The following is a 17281-nucleotide window of genomic DNA, read 5'->3' on the forward strand; positions in this document are numbered from 1 at the left end:
GACATAGTGTCACCACTAGACATGTGCATTCGTTTTTGTTCGAAAATCTGTTTTTTTCGTTATCGTTTTTTTAACAAACGATAACGAAAGTGCAAGAAACGAAAACCGAAAGATCCGACATAAAAAATGCTTTATTTTAATTTTCGTTGCGGTAAAAATTTGATATAGAGAGATTCGACATTATAGGGAAAAGATTCAACATCATAGAGAAAAGATTTGACATTATAGAGAAAAGATTCGACATTACAGAGAATAGATTTTGATTTATGAGAAAATAGATTCGACATTATAGAGAATAGATTCGACATTATTACTAGTCATACAACATTAGAATTCTTGTTTGCAGAATATTCGAACGGAAATGTACGATTCTGTGTAAAGATTCGACGTTCCGGCGAATATTTTTTGACCATTAGACAGAAACCAACAAAGATTCAACGTTCCGGCGAATATTCTTTTCACCATTTGACAGAAACCAAGTATTATTGGATTTTCGGACGAAAGCTATTCCCCAACGAAAAACAAAATAAATCAAAACGATTTTCGGGAGTAACTAAATAAATTTATTTTCCAAACGAAAACGAAAAAACGAAATATTCCAGTCTGCACATGTCTAGTCACCACAGGCCTTAGATTTTTTGGGGAGTAGGAATCAGTAGGAGTAGGAATCAGCGTTAGGCCGCCATTTTACAGACTTACAGAAAAGGAATATGTTAAGACTAGTACATGCATCTTCTATAAATATTAAAAACACAGGAAACAAAATTATAAACTTTTGTCCCCTCTCTTTTTTTCTTCATGTTTGTTGGTTATATGTTTGTTATTGATTGTAAGAAGAAAAATTAATAAATTAAGATTATAGAATAAAATTAAAAATATTTTAAGCTTTAACAGCCAAGGTCTCCACTCTATCATCTGCTAGTTGTTAGACTGACGCCATCTGTCTTTGTTTCCCAATGTCCATCCTTTGACCCAGCACTGATACCTGGTTCTCAAACTATAATGAAACTGTATGCTGTCAAATACTTTAACAATGGTCAGCAGCCCAGCTGATCTTTGGATCGACTGTCGGGTGCAGCCGTTGCCATTCCAGGTAAGGGAACCTGGCAGTGTAACCTTTTGGCTTCACAGCCGGTTGGTTCAGTAGCGTGTTGCGCTTTCCGATTGGCCCAACGGCGGAGGAAGGAGGGGGCCGAACTTCAGGGAGATCGACCGTGGCCCAGTGTCCCCGAAGTAGGGAAGGGAACCTGTGAAAAAAAGCCCTCCCCCCAAAGGGTGCCAAATGGGACACCGGGGGGGAGCAATTAAGTGGAAGTTCCACTTTTGGGTGGAACTCCGCTTTAACTGCGTTCTTGCACAAAAAAAAAGAAAAAAGTGTGCTGCTCAAACGCCTCCCGTTTGTACTTTCATCAGCTCTTCTCCCACAGTGGGTACCAGCCCCTCTACAAAGCGAAATTAGGGGGCACAAACCACACAGATCAACCACATCTGCTAATGAGCTAACAGAGGCTACAGCTACAGTCCCGCATCTTGGCCACACCCTCTGACGTGTCCCACCTCAACTGGACGAAGAGCCAGTTTTCTTGTTCGAGGATGTAGGTGGGAAACTTTGCTTTGCTAGGTGATCAGGTTTCATGAGAGATTTGAATACCCCTACCCAGCCTTTAAAGTTGGCAAGTAATGATCACCACTCTCCATTAGTATGAGAGAAACAACTTACACATTTCCAAGGCGAAGTTGAAAACCCACCTAGCTAGGGAGTTCTTTGCTTGAATGGACAGATGTATAAACAGACCAAGAGAATAAGTCTGTTTGGGGCAGACCATCATATTGTGTTGAAGAGATCATGACGAACTTAGCATAAGAAACAGCCATGAATGATACCGACGTAAGGCCCAGGACCCTCATGGAGAATCTCAGTGAGGAAAATATTTTTGATCTTAAAGTAAAACTAAACTATAAAAACTAAAAGTTGAAAACAGGCAGTGTCTCTTCTGCAATAAAGTACACCGAATTTGCCTGTTCGCAATCCTCAGTGGAATGTACACCAAGCTCCACATGTGCAGCTCAGTTTACATTCTGGCATAATGCCAGTGTGCCAGGATGACTGCACTCCCTTTGGAACCAAGGTAAGTATGTGAGCCTTTAGCTCCACTTAAAGGTCAAAGCATGGATCTTATGTTGGCAAATTGGTCTGCTGGAAGCAAAACTTACCTTGACTGTTTAGAATAAGGCCTAAGTATTCTAGACAAAGAAAAGGCTGCAGAGGAATTTGAAAGGTTGTCTCTTACTGCAAAGCACAGAAATCACTGATGAGGTTGACAAAATGGGACTGAGTAAATGGGCATCTCAAAATATCTACTGATGCCAGACATTACCCTCAGTTTCAGAGACTTGGCGATTTCTATGCAAAACTATGAAACCGAAATGTACTTGTTTAGGGATTTTAGATGCAGAATTAGATTTTTTTTTTATATACTCACCTGTAAAGTCAATTTCTTGGAGAACATCATGGGACACAGAGCAGGCTACATAACTATCTGGGTTATGCAGCACCTATAGGTGACTGGACACTGGCAAATCAAACAGGAAGTACCTCTGTTTTGTAGCAAGCAATTCATTCCTGAATAGAGGGGAGGGACCTCTGTGTCCCGTTATGTACTCCAAGAAATTGGATTTTAAAAGGTAAGTATGTAAAGAAAAAAAAAAGTTTTCTTTGTCTTAAATCACGGTACACAGAGCAGGCTATATAATTTTATTATCTAGTACACCCCAGAGCAATACCCATGAGGGGAGGGGGGCTCCATCACAGAAAACTGCCACATTGAAATACACTTGGGCTAAAGGCTCTGATATCCACCTGGAAAAACCTTGTGATTGTATGAACCAAAAGACCATGTAGCGGCCTTGCAAACCTGAGCCACTGGCACCCGATAGCTCAATATCTCCACACACCTGGTAGAGAGCGCGCTCACCAGAAAGGATGGGGACCTTGCCCTTTCAAACCATAGGCTTTAATGATTAACTGGCAGATCCAATGAAAAATAAAATAACCTGGATGCCGCCTGCCCTTCCTGGGCTCTTTTGGCAACACAAACCAGGATTCCTGACTTGTGCTGATAATTCAACTAAATCCTGACCACCAGAACTACATCCAAAGTATGCAGCGATATTTCTCCTGCTGACTGTGGACTAGGGGGGAAAAAAAGGCAAAACACTGGCCTGATTTAAGTGAAAACTAGAAACCACTATAGGCAAGAAAGATGGATGGAGGACGAAACATAACCTTATCATGACGAAGAACAGCTCCTTGCATGAAAGAGCCGTCATCACTAACACCTAAGCCACCTTCCGAGCAAAGGGACTAAAGGAGTTTCTTGAATTAGTTCAAAAGGTGGCTTCTGCAAAGACGAGCAAGACCAAAATCAAGTCTCAAGGACACACGGGTGTCCTGAGAGGCAGGACTGTCTGCGTTACACCCTGCGTGAAGTAGGAATCAAGAAGTGGGAAACAACAGTCTCTGCAAAAAAAATCTCTTGTAATGAAATCTGACCCTTAAAGATACTTGAGGCCAATCTAATTTCCCCTCTCAATTGAAGAAAGGAAAAATCTCCTACACACATTTCTGCGGGTGCCAATTCCTGGCTTCACACCAATGTTTTTCCAAGTCCTGTAATGGAAGCTCCCTGAAGCTGGCTTCTTGGCGCTCAATAGTGCGGCAATAACAGGACCCAAGACCATTAGGTCAGGCTGGACCGGAAGTGTCTAAGGAGCGTCCCCTGCAAGATTCACTATGTCAGTGTATCAAGCCCTCCTGGCTATGCCAGCTAACACTATTACCAGTGTTACCACCTCCCGGATTCTTTGCAAAAGATGCAGCTGTAGTTAAAACAGGGGGAATGTGTAATTAGGGATAACTGGTCACTAAGGCATTACCATCTACCCCTATTGCCAATGGAACTTTCATCCTGGACACAACCTGTCCAATTTGTTGTAGAACCTGTAATCCAGTAGATCTACCTGCAGCGTTGTCCAACACGTCTCAGGATGCAGGGACCACTGTCCTGGTATTAGTTGCCAATGACTAGGAAAAATCCCCTGCCAGTTTTCTATATTTAGAATATGTACTGGTGACAGACGCCCCAGAAAGAATAGGATTCACCTTCCTGAGCCGCACGACTCCTGGAGCCACCCTGGTGGTTGATACATGCCACTGCAGTGGCCTTGTCATACTAAAAACTGACCATAAACCTGTGAAATTGGTTCGTCCAATAATCCAGAGCAAGGTGTACTGGGCAAAGTTCCAAGATATTGATAGGCAGTATTCGGTCCTGTGGAGATCAAGTCCCCTGAACTGTAGCCATCTTCAAACTTAGGCTGCAACTAACAATTATTTTTTATAAATTAGTTGGCCGAATATTGTTCTGAACAATAAAAAAAAAAAAAAATGGACAAATACCTCCTAAAAAGTTTGGCGTTTACTTTAGCCAATATGTAAAAGTAAAAAAAAAAAAGACAATTTATATTTAAATATATCTCTATGCAGTGGTAAATATAAATAAACCAGCAATATGGTTAGGGAACAAATACATTCCACTGAGAATAACAGAAGCGATATACAGTATATATACAAACTATTAGAGGTTGAATCTGGTACAAATCATCAGATTTAGAGACCACATTTTTTTATAAAAAATAAATAAAAAACACCACGCATTTTAAAAAAGACCGAAAACACTGTTTTAATGATCTTCAGACAGGACTGTAATATAACATGCACAACTGACTCACTTGTCATAGGCAGGCAGCTTGATACAACTTGTGACTGCTGTCACTTATGCTGGCCATACACAAACAATTTTCATTTTAAAAACGTTTATATAATTTTATAAACATTAGTGATGGGAAAGTTCGAAGGAGCAGACTAGAAAACTTTTAGGTCGAAGGAATTTTTAGACAGTGTATGTGGTTTTCGTTCAGAAATTATATAAATTTTGCCGAATGTGCAATAGAATATTCATAGAAATATTCCCGTCCAAAAATCGATAGGTGTATGGCCAGCAAAAGAAATTTAGTAGCAGCAGAATGCTCGTTTTTTTTTATTTATTTTTTTTAACCCGTCATGATCGGGTGGAAAAAAAACAAACACACACACACAGAGAAATCACTACTGTAAGGTGTTCATTTATTATGTGATTTTATATATATATATATATATATATATATATATATATATATATATATATATATATATATATATATATATATATATATATATATATATATATATACACAAAATAATAATAAATATACCCAGTAGTCGGATATACAGGGCATTTTGATTGGGAGTCAGATGTGAAGGGTGGATGGGGAATAATAGGATTTTTTGTACTCACCGTAAAAATCCTTTTCTCTGAGTCCATGGACGGACACAGCTCCTTAAATCTTGACAAGTGGGTTATGTTCCCCGTTTACAGGAGAGGACTAGGCAGAAACATGTTAGATAATTAAATACAGCACCCTGCGAGCTGAAGGGAGTAACGCTGGTATTACAATACCCCAATCACGGCATTCGGCACCAGGTTCCTCTCTACATATAGAGCTCGGGATTCCCCCTAGCAACTCTAAGAGGATCGTCCGCATTGGACTCAGTAAACCCCCTGACCTGCTGCACTTTTGCCCTAACAAGCCCTACATTTGGGATACCGTGTGTTTGGGATCAATCGGGGCCATCCCTCCCCTTTCTCTTTTCTTACTTATGAGACCCCATAAGTCGGCCCTGGGGATATCCTAAACCGACAAGTTGAGGGTCAATTTTCAAACCCTGGTTCACCACAAACGAGAGAGAAAAACAGCTTGTAATCACACACTCCTGTGGCCCCTGATGAAGGTCTGTTGCTCCATCAATAGACCAGAAACGCGTCGGGCATTTCTCCACTACTCTCTACAGAGTGTTTTTAATCTAATTGTATTGTATCTTCACGAGGTTTTATTTGAGTACTTTCTTGTTGTTTCCTATTTTCTCCTGGGTCCACACATGGGACGTGTGCCCCAGGTGTCACTTTATCACTACTTCTTATATGTTTTTTATTCTTATTATACATAATTTCTGACTGTTCCAGAAGATTTCTGTAATCCAACATCCAGAATTACTCTGTAATTAAGTGTTTACCCATCTTGGTGCAAATATCTAATAAACTAAAATTTTTTATATATACATTGGAGTCTGGCCTTAAAAGTCCCATCTGGGGGTAATCGTTTTTCTTTCTTGATAATTAAATACATGTTACATGAACAGAGTTGAACAGCCCCGCCCAGACATAACCCTCCTCACTGCAGCCTCAGTTCGTAACAAGCAGTACAAACCTAAAAAGGAGGGGCGGGTGCTGTGTCCGTCCATGGACGTCAGAGAAAAGGATTTTACGGTGAGTACAAAAAATCCTATTTTCTCTTATCGTCCATGGACAGACACAGCTCCTTAAATCTTGACAAGTGGGACGTCCCCAAGCAGTGTTAAAAACAAGGGGTGGGAAATATATCAGTAAAACCAATTTTAACGCACCCCAAAACAAGCAGAGCTCCTCAACGGAGGAGGTGCAACTTTAAACAGCCGCCGGCAAAAACTAGCGGCCGAAAAAAGCATGAGAGGATGCACTCACAGCACCCATGTAAATTCTGGAAAAAGCGTGAGCGGACGAGCAAGTCGCCGCCTCACACACCTGTGAGACCGACGCATGATGTCGTAAAAAAAAACCGCAGGAAGCACCAATTGCCCTGGTCCAAAGTGCCGTCACCGGAAAGGGGGGCCCGCCCCTTAAGAGCATAAGCCTGTATGACGACCTGCCTGATCCACCGAGAAATGGTGGTCGAAGAGACCGCCAGGCCCTGTTGTGGACCAGACACCGACACAAAAGAGAGTCAGAACTCTGAAATGGAGCCGTAGTAGGCTGGTACACCCGCAAAGCGCGTACCACGCCTCAAGTATGAAAGGTCGAAACCTCCTTCGAAAGAAGGGAAGGTCGTGGGCGCACCATCACCTAATCCTTATGGAGGATCAAGCATGGCGGCTTGCAAGACAAGACCGCCAACTCAGAAACCCCTCTAACAGAGGTAAAGGCCACTAAAGGGGCCACCTTCTCAAATAGTGTCAAGAGAAAATCTCTCTGATGTTTCCAAAAGGAAGGTTCCTGAAGAACCGAGAGCACCAGAGTCAAAACTCATGGGGGAAGAGATGGGCAAAGAGGGGAAAGTATATGACAAACCCCCTGCACACAAAAAGGGGCCCACCAGGGAACAGGCCACAAAAAAGGCCACTGAAAGAACACAGCCAAGGCCGAAATCTGCCCCCAAACGGTGCTTAAAGCAATTTTTAGATCCACTCTCAGCTTTAAAAACAGCAGAACCCTTGACACCGAGTACGTCCGTGGACGTCACTCCATCCCTTCGCACCAAAAGATGTAGGCCTGCCAGGTGCGACGGTAGATCCTCCGGAAGAAGACTACGGTGCCCTCAGCATTGTTGAGATGACCGAGTCAGACAGACCCCGGTCACCTAAAGTCTGGCTTCCAATAACCATGTTGAGCAAGTCAGTGACTGTGAAACAGGAGGAAGTATGGGACCTCGAGACAGAGGGACCTCCTGCCCTGGCAACCGCCAGGGTACCTACCAGGTGCCCGATATCGGCGTACCAGGGACGCCAAGGTCAATCTGGAGCAATTAGAATCATCAGGATCTCCTCAGCCTCCACTCTGTGGAGCAGCCGAGGAAACAACTACCATGAAGGAACGGCAAAAAGTCGCCGATACAAACCCCACAGGGCCACCAGCGCGACTGACCTGGAGCTTGCATGGTCACTCCCTGTGTCTGTACCAGATCACTAGACTTGGCCACCAACTTCGACACCCTTGCGGCGGAGACGAGCGGCCAGGAGATCCATGCCTAACGGACCAGCTGGTCCGTTAGCCTAATAACTTCGGGAGATAGTCGGTGCTCCTCCACTGTCTGGTGCAAAATGCTCACTCCGTGAGTTGTATACAGCACTAGGGGTCAGGACTACTCCAAGATGGCCGCCGAGCATTCAGAACGCGGCCACAGGAAAATGGCCAACCGCAATGTAAGCTGCGCCATTGCGCAGCTACGACAAAATGGCCACCAATGGGAGTTTTCAATGTAATTGAAAAACCTCCCAAAAAATGCTGCCAGCTGAGAACCCAGAGTAGTGGCCACAATAGGTTGCAAGTCAGACCCCAGCACGATAAACCTGGAACGGGTCAGTACTTCGGATCTTCTATCAGTCAGATCCATATAAGCGGGGGTTCCCGCCCGGCGGTGAGGGACTACAAAAGCCCTCAGCGGCTTTTCTCATTCTATTCTCGCATCTCAGAAATTATCAAAGAATGGCACAGAAGGAAAAACCTACACAGAGCAGTCTGACTCGTGCGATCCAAAAAAGACAGAGCCCTCGGCGGAAACCCAGCTGCACTATCCAGCTTAAGAGAGTCCCTTGCAGCAGTAAAAAGCGCACCCATAAATGCCTTAGCCTGCTTTTTTTTTTTTTACTACCCAGGTACCTGGTCCATGGCTCCAAAACAGAGCATTCCCTAGGGGATAACGGGGGAAGGGGGCACTCTTTTACCGCCCGTCCACAGTCCAACCCCACCCTGGCACAAACGTGTCCAGGACTAACAATAAAACCTCTGTGGGAATCCCAGGTGCTAACACCTGCCAAATTATAAAGTCCGTTTCTCTGTTCTTGCTTTGTGTTACAGGTTATTTACATATCTAGAGCTTGGACATGTTTATCATATGTTATGTTATGTTTATCATAATATGAGGTGATCCAAAGTTCATTGTATATTACCAGGATATGTAAATAACCTGTAACACAAAACAAGAACAGAGAAACAGACTTTATAATTTGGCAAGTTTTTATCTGGAATTCTGTTAATTTTCACTGAACATTAAAAGAGGATTGCTCAGCGCTGGATTAACTGTGTGGCAAGACTGGGCACAGATGATAGGAAATCTTATACTCTACATTGCGACATCAAAAAAAAAAAAAAAACATTTTGGGTTTACATCCACTTTAATAATATTTACATAGTGTGTATTATAATATGCACACCTGTCCTTACAAATAAACAAAAGCTCCTAGAGCCATATTCAGGGGACTCACCTCAGGAGGAGGCTGCCGTCCGCTCTCAGCACACAACGTGTGAGAGGAAAAGAACCGTGAAGTAACTGTGCGGCATCTGCAGTGACCTATGTGTCAAATGGCGGCAAAATGCCGCATTAAACAGGAAAAGCCTCCTAGGGCTTTTTTTTTTTTTTTTTTTTTTTTAAGGATAAGACACAGATACATTGCAATGAGCATATGAGATACAATGACCATACAAAACCGTTACAGGTGGGTAAGGATCACCAATCAGTCAGCGTCTAACTACTCGCTGAAGTATAATACAGGGTAATCATAAACATCTGTGCTCATCAACACAGGCCAGATAACACAGTCCCCTCAGGAAGGCCCCTTACCTACCTGACAGCGGCAATGCAGCAAGGGAAAAGTAGCAGGGAAGGGAGGAGAAGAGGACCCCCGAACCCTAGGAATGCCCAGCCGTACCAACCCACCGAAGTAGGAGGGACTGTACTTACCCGTCGCTTACTCGCTGACGCATTCCTGACAGAACTACAACCGCAATGGAGGTAGTGGTCGGCCCGGTCCACTGTGAGTGAGACAACACCACAGTCCAGTCATATGTGGACCTCGGACCAAAGCTCACCAGCCACCCCAGGAGTCATGGGGTATGGCGTGGCAGACCCAGCCTCTTTGCAAAGGTGTGCCCACGCTTGCTGGTCGAACTGAGTAGACAAGGATCTCTATATTATCCAGCCTGTCTCTCAGCCGACAGTTGAAAGAAGATTCTTCAAGAAAAATAAAATAAAATTTCTCCTCAGGGCGCTGGGCCCAAAAGGGAGCCATACATCCTTCTCCTTGCTAGGCAGAACGAAACTGAGGCTGCAGTGAGGAGGGTTATGTCTGGAGGGACCGCCCCCTGGGCGGGGCTGTTTAACTCTGTTAAAGTAACATGTATTTAACTATCCAACATGTTTCTGCCTAGTCCTCTCCTGTAAACAGGGAACATAACCCACTTGTCAAGATTTAAGGAGCTGTGTCCGTCCATGGACGATAAGAGAAATAAACCTTTCATTTTAAAGTAGTACTGAAGACTTTTTTTCATGGCTATAATAATTTTAGATATAATGCATAATACTGGTAAACTTTTACAATTGTAATCGTTATATTACCTCCAGTCTATTAGCTTCCACCTTCTGAGGTCTATATGGGTTTATGACAAACCTTGATCCACTTTTAACTACTGAGTGCATTTTTATTGTCTTAATTTTTTTTAAATATAAATCGCTACACATAAGTGGAGGCGCCCTCTTGCGTGTGCGTTTTAATAGGACCAAACTTACCTGCCAAAGGATTTTCGATTTCAAACTGGAAAGCCAAACATATTGTAAAATGTATTTCAAGCTTGGGAATTCAGGGTGGCATACCAAAAAGTGAAAAAAAAATTTAAGCAATTAAAAAGTACCTGCATAGAGCCCGCTTCTTGCTTTCCTTGGCCCGCACTCTTCTCATTAGATCATCCAACTTCCTGGAAGCTGTATGCTGAACACCAAGGTCCTCATCCTCATCAGTGTTTACAATATCACGGTAGAACAGAGAGATGTTAAAACCACCAAGCTTTTCAAGGTGCAATAGATCCAAGAAGATTCCTGAAAACATAACATACAGCTCAAATCCAGCACAATGACCATGTGGAGACATGTCTACTAGATATATGCCAAATACAGAGAGAGAAGCTTTCATTGTGCAATTCCCTGTGGCACTGCCAACCCACACTGATAAAAAAAAAAAATCAACAGGCTGAGTACGTTTTCTAAATGTTCAAGGAACGTGATCATTTGCCAGTTGCCTCGCTGTTCTGATGACCCCAAAGCTTCAGTAGCTGCTGACCTGGAACCAGTACACAGATCATGAAATTATGAAGCCTTTTTCTGCATACCTTGTCTGGCTCAGTGACCAAGTATTCAAGCAGACGGGTCAGCAGAAAACAAGCTTGTTCAGGAGTGGTCCACATTGCAGCCTCCATGTTTCTCATGACAAGTGTCCTTTAAAACCCCAGTGTGTGTGGCAACTACATGCGCACCACGCACACATGCACTAGAACAGGGGTGTCAAACGCAATTTCGTTGAGGGCCGCATCAGCAGTGTGGTTGCCCTCAAAGGGCCAGTTGTATATGGGTCGCACTACATACAGAGTGCAGAGTTCAGGATTACGTCAGGATTATGCTATGTACAGAGTTCAGGAATTCAGGGGTGCGCTACGTACACAGTGCATGCATTCAGGGGTGCACTACGTACACAGTGCAGGCATTCAGGGGTGCACTACGTACACCGTGCAGGCATTCAGGGGTGCGCTACGTACACAGTGCAGGCATTCAGGGGTGCGCTACGTACACAGTGCAGGCATTCAGGGGTGCGCTACGTACACAGTGCAGGCATTCAGGGGTGCGCTACGTACACAGTGCAGGCATTCAGGGGTGCGCTACGTACACAGTGCAGGCATTCAGGGGTGCGCTACGTACACAGTGCAGGCATTCAGGGGTGCGCTACGTACACAGTGCAGGCATTCAGGGGTGCGCTACGTACACAGTGCAGGCATTCAGGGGTGCGCTACGTACACAGTGCAGGCATTCAGGGGTGCGCAATATGTACACAGCGCAGGCATTCAGGGGTGCGCAATATGTACACAGCGCAGGGATTCAGGGGGACACAATATGTACACAGCGCAGGGATTCAGGGGGACGCAATACGTACACAGCGCAGGGATTCAGGGGGACGCAATACGTACACAGCGCAGGGATTCGGGGACGCAATACGTACACAGCGCAAGTATTCAGGGGCGCGCTACGTACACAGTGCAGGGATTCAGGGGTGTGCTACGTACACAGCGCAGGGATTCAGGGGTGCGCTACGTACAGAGTGCAGGGATTCAGGGGTGTGCTACGTACACAGGGCAGGGATTCAGGGGTGCGCTATGTACACAGGGCAGGGATTCCAGGTTGCGCTACGTACACAGGGCAGGGATTCCGGGGTGCGCTACGTACACAGGGCAGGGATTCCGGGGTGCGCTACGTACACAGGGCAGGGATTCCGGGGTGCGCTATGTACAGAGGGTGCAGGGATTGATATATATCAGGTTGCAGGTTTTTGCTGCATTTTATGACAGTGCACCGAAGATGAAGCATGTAGAAATTTTAGTGCGCTTTCAGAAAATGCAGAAAAAACACACAACCTAATAGAAATAAATAGGACTGTGGGTAAAATGCAGGAAAACTACAGATACACCAGCAATGGGCCAAAACACAGCAAACCAGTGTGAACCCACCTAAAAGCACAAGGGACCAAGCACTACCACAGGCTGATGACACAATTCTGAACTCTTTGACTGCCGTTATAACAACTACTGCTGGAGAAAAAAAAGTTTAAAAACGAGGGGGAGTGAGATAAGAGTCACTGAGCTCACACTTGGATGGTCCCTGGAGGCTCATCACTCACAGATATCCTGTGTACCTTCCATCTGCTGCTCTGTTCATAATTTCCCAGCCCCACGGCTCCTACACTCACTGCACGGACTTCACACAGGAAGAGGGGAGGGGGAAGGCAGAGCAGACTCAGCCTCTCCCATTTGTGTAGGGGGGACTGTGCACTGTGACAGTGTAATAACCACAGTGAGCCAACACAGATGCAACCAGACACCCCTACATTTACACACAGCTTCTCCTGTCCCATAGAAGTTTATGGACAGGAGAAAATCGGGCTTATACTGCGCTGCTATGAGAACAAGAGGTGGAGGCTGGCGGGCCACATGACAAGGCTTGGCGGGCCGGATTCGTCCCGTGGACCTTGTGTTTGGCACCCCTGCACTAGAACCAAAGATTAACCAAGATTAAAAAAAAAAAAAACAAGGCGGCAGGTTGGCTCTCCTGCGTGAGAGCCCGTAGCTCTACATCGGCTCTCTCGCAGGCAACTATGGGCGCTCGCCCCCGACTCGCACACGCGATCGCTCGTTACAGAGCGGGGACCGGGAGCTGTGTGTGTAAACACACAGCTCCCGGTCCTGTCAGGGGGGGAAATGCTAATCCTCTGTTCATACAATGTATGAACAGAAGATCAGTGATTTCCCCTAGTAAGGCCACCCCACCACAGTATGAACACACCCAGGGACATACTTAACCCCTTCCCCGCCCCTTAGTGTTAACCCCTTCACTGCCAGTGGCATTTTTATAGTAATCCAATGCATTTTTATAGCACTGATCGCTATAAAAATGCCAATGGTCCCAAAAATATGTGTCAAAAGTGTCCACCATAATGTTGCAGTACCGAAAAAAATCACTTTTTTTTTTACGAAAAACTATGTAGAAGAATACGTATCGGCCTAAACTGAGGAAAAAAAATCGTTTTTTTTTTTATATATTTTTGGGGGATATTTTATACAGCAAAAAGTAAAAAATATTTTTTTTCAAAATTGTTGCTCTATTTTTGTTTATAGCGCAAAAACTAAAAACCACAGAGGTGATCAAATACCGCCAAAAGAAAGCTCTATTTGTGGGAAAAAAAGAACGCCAATTTTGTTTGGGAGCCACGTCGAACGACCGCGCAATTGTCAGTTAAAGCGACGCAGTGCCAAATCGCAAATAGTACTCTGGTCTTTGACCAGCAATATGGTCCGGGGGTTACGTGGTTAAATTGGGGCAATTTGTCACAGATATAGTCAGACAGAGGGAGGTTTACAGAATGGTAATCATAGTATTTTGAACACTTGCAAGATAGTTTTCTTTCCTCTTATTTCTTAAGTTGAAAAAATAGGATTTTTTGTACTCACCGTAAAATCCTTTTCTCTGAGTCCATGGATGGACACAGCTCCTTAAATCTTGACAAGTGGGTTATGTTCCCTGTTTACAGGAGAGGACTAGGCAGAAACATGTTAGATAATTAAATACATGTTACTTTAACAGAGTTGAACAGCTGCAGTGAGGAGGGTTTTGTCTGTCCAGGGGGCGGTCCCTCCAGACATAACCCTCCTCACTGCAGCATGCAGCCTCGGTTCGTAACAAGCAGTACAAACCTAAAAAGGAGGGGTGGGTGCTGTGTCCGTCCATGGACTCGGAGAAAAGGATTTTACGGTGAGTACAAAAAAATCCTATTTTCTCTCATCGTCCATGGATGGACACAGCTCCTTAAATCTTGACAAGTGGGACTTCCCCAAGCAGTGTCAAAAACGAGGGGTGGGAAATACATCAATACATTAAAACAATTTTAACTTCACCCCAAAACATGCAGAGCTCCTCAACGGGGGAGGTGCAACTTTAAACGGCCGCCTGCAAAAACTAGCGGCCGAAAGAAGCATCAGAAGATGCACTCACAGCAACTATGTAAATTTTGGAAAAAGTGCGAACGGACGAGCAAGTCGCCGCCTCGCACACCTGTGAGACCGACGCATGATGTCGGGAAAAAAAACCAGGAAGCACCAATTGCCCTGATCGAAAATGCCGCGACCGGAAAAAGGGGGGCCTGTCCCCTAAGGGCATAGGCCTGTATGATGGTCTGCCTGTTCCACCGAGAAAGGATGGTCGACGAGACCACCAGGCTCTTTTGTGGACCAGACACTGACACAAAAGAGGGTCAGATCTCCAAAACAGAGCCGTAGCAGGCAGGTACACCCGCAAAAGTGCGTACCACGCCTAAAGTATGAAAAGCAACCTCTGTAGGATGCGCCGGCCGAGGACATAAGGATGGAAGAACAATGCCCTTATTCAGGCGAAAGGCCGAAACCACCTTCGGAAGGGAAGGTCGCGGGCGCACCACCACCAAATCCTTATGGAGGATTAAGCATGGCGGTTTGCAAGACAAGCCCGCCAAATCAGAAACCCCTCTAACAGAGGTAAAGGCCACTAAAGAGGCCACCTTCTGAGATGGTGTCAAGAGAAAATCTCTCTGATGTTTCCAAAAGGAAGGTTCCTGGAGAACCGAGAGCACAAAACTCATGGGGGAAGAGATGGGCCAAGAGGGGAAAGTATATGACAAACCCCCTGCACAAAGAGGTACTAGATCCTCCGGAAGACTACGGTGCCTTCAGCATGGTTGAGATGACCGAGTCGGACAGACCCCGGTCTCTTAAAGTCTGGCTACCAATAGCCATGTTAAGCAAGTCAGTGACTGTACAACAGGAGGAAGTATGGGACCTCGAGACAGAAGGACCTCCTGCCCTGGTACCTCCGGTACGAGGCGCCCAAAATCTGAGTACCAAAGACACCGAGGCCAATCTGGAGAGATTAGAACCATCAGGATCCCCTTAGCCTCCACTCTATGGAGCAGCCGAGGAGGCAACAACAATGGAGGAACGGCATAAAGCCACCTATACAGACCACCCCCCCCCCCCCCCCCGGGCCACCAGCGTGACTGACGCGTCTGTACCAGAGCACTAGACCTGGCCACTGACTTTGACACCCTTGCGGTGGAGACGAGCGGCCAGGAGATCCATGAGTGGAGGAGCCCACGGCGAACCCTGGCCATTTGACGATGCAGACCTTCCTGGGCTTGAACCCAGAGTTAAATGCATGCAGGGCAGGCAGTCTACCGCTGAGCTATAATCTCTCCTGCCCTGTGAGACTCACCTCCTGCAAGGGAGCCGAAACAAGCAAATACCAGTCGCCCTGGTCCAGCATCTGGCGACTCCAGTAGTCCACCTGCCGGTATACCGGATAGTAGACCGAAGCCGTGGCGTTGTCCGGCTGAATCCAGATCGGATGATCTTGCAACCTCCTTGAACACGAGGAGAAGCATAGCCTGATCGTCCAAATAGTAGGACAATGAACGGTAGACAGGGTCCACAGCACCCAGGCGGCCTCCCATCCAGGTACTAACCAGGCCCGACCCTGGGTAGCTATCGAGATCAGATGAGAGTGGGCAAATTCAGGGAGATGTGGCCGTAGGTCCACGCAAGTCCAGCGACTCAGGACCGACTGGACCCCCCAGGTGCCCCCACAACCTGTGAGGTTGGCGTCCGTCGTAAACACTGACCTCTGGAAGAAAGAAACAACTTCCCGAAGAGTCGGGAATCTCCGTCACCAACCCAGATAGACTCGGTGGCGCACCTGAATCTGATGATTTCAGAGACGAGAGATTTTTACCACCTGGACAGTATTTCCCCTGGGAAGCCCGAGTGTGGAACTGGGCATGCAGTACCGCCTCGGAGGCTACCCACAGGCCCCGGACCTGCATATACCCGTAGAGAAGACCGATAGCGTGATGCCAATACCTTGACCGCAGACTGAAGAGTCTGCAATTTCTCCAGGGGAAGAAAGACTTTGCCACAGAGGAGTCCAGATCAAGCCTAGATACTACACTGTAGAGTCGGAACCAGGACCGGCTCCAAATGTTTAGCACCCACCTGAATATTCGGAGGGTCTGAATGGCTATAAACACATCCACTGGGTCTGAGACAGAAGCTGCTCTCAGAAGAAGGTCGTCCAAGTAGCCCACGAGGCCAAGCCTCGCTGTCCCAACAAAGTTAGGATAAGTGCAAGCTCCTAGGTGAAAACCCTTGGTGCTGATGTCAGATCAAAAGGGAGGGCCACAGACTGACAGAAGCCCTGCCCCATCACGAAGAACAGAAAATTCTGTGACTTGTGCAAAACGGGAAATGCATGTATGCGTCCCTTCGGAACTACCCAACGTTCACAAAGGTATTCAGGGCCGGAGGCCCATAGAAAACCCCAAACCTCCCGTCCTGCAGGAAAGGTAAAATTACCCCGCAGCTTAGCAAGTCCCACACTGCCCAAGGCAGACCGACGAGTCGGGAGAGGAAGACACGAGGAAAGAACTCTGTTCTGTGGATAGGGGTAAACCCTATCTAGTACTCCGAAGAGGCCACCTCGCAGACCCACTGGTCAGAGAGCAGGGAGGTTCACCGAATTGTGAACCTGTAAGCCGCCCCCCCCAGTAGAGCAGGTAGGGAAGGCTACATACATTGGTGGGGTTTGGGTGCCAGCCTGATCGGCTTACGTACCCAGGGAAGGATTAGTCCCCCAGCTGAGCCTTTGTCGGCCTGGGAGGGTGCGCATTAATAATACATACACAAAGTGTGTATCTATATTATGTAGGTGTATGCACACATGTTTTTGGAGGGTGGGAGGAAACTGGAGTACC

At 46.0% G+C, this 17281-nt stretch overlaps 1 protein-coding gene across 2 annotated transcripts in view; it reads right to left on the reverse strand.

The window, feature by feature from the left end:
• The window catches only part of XRCC6 (X-ray repair cross complementing 6), a 247393-nt gene that overhangs the window by 121253 nt on the left and 108859 nt on the right, over positions 1 to 17281 (reverse strand). For both annotated transcript variants that reach the window (XM_040359639.1, XM_040359638.1), the window contains exon 6: positions 10599 to 10782. In XM_040359639.1, the coding sequence (XP_040215573.1) occupies positions 10599 to 10782 (184 nt within the window). The remainder of the gene's footprint in view (positions 1 to 10598; positions 10783 to 17281) is intronic.

The sequence above is a fragment of the Rana temporaria genome, chromosome 7 (genome assembly GCF_905171775.1).
Source record: "Rana temporaria chromosome 7, aRanTem1.1, whole genome shotgun sequence".
NCBI classification, from domain to species: domain Eukaryota; kingdom Metazoa; phylum Chordata; class Amphibia; order Anura; family Ranidae; genus Rana; species Rana temporaria.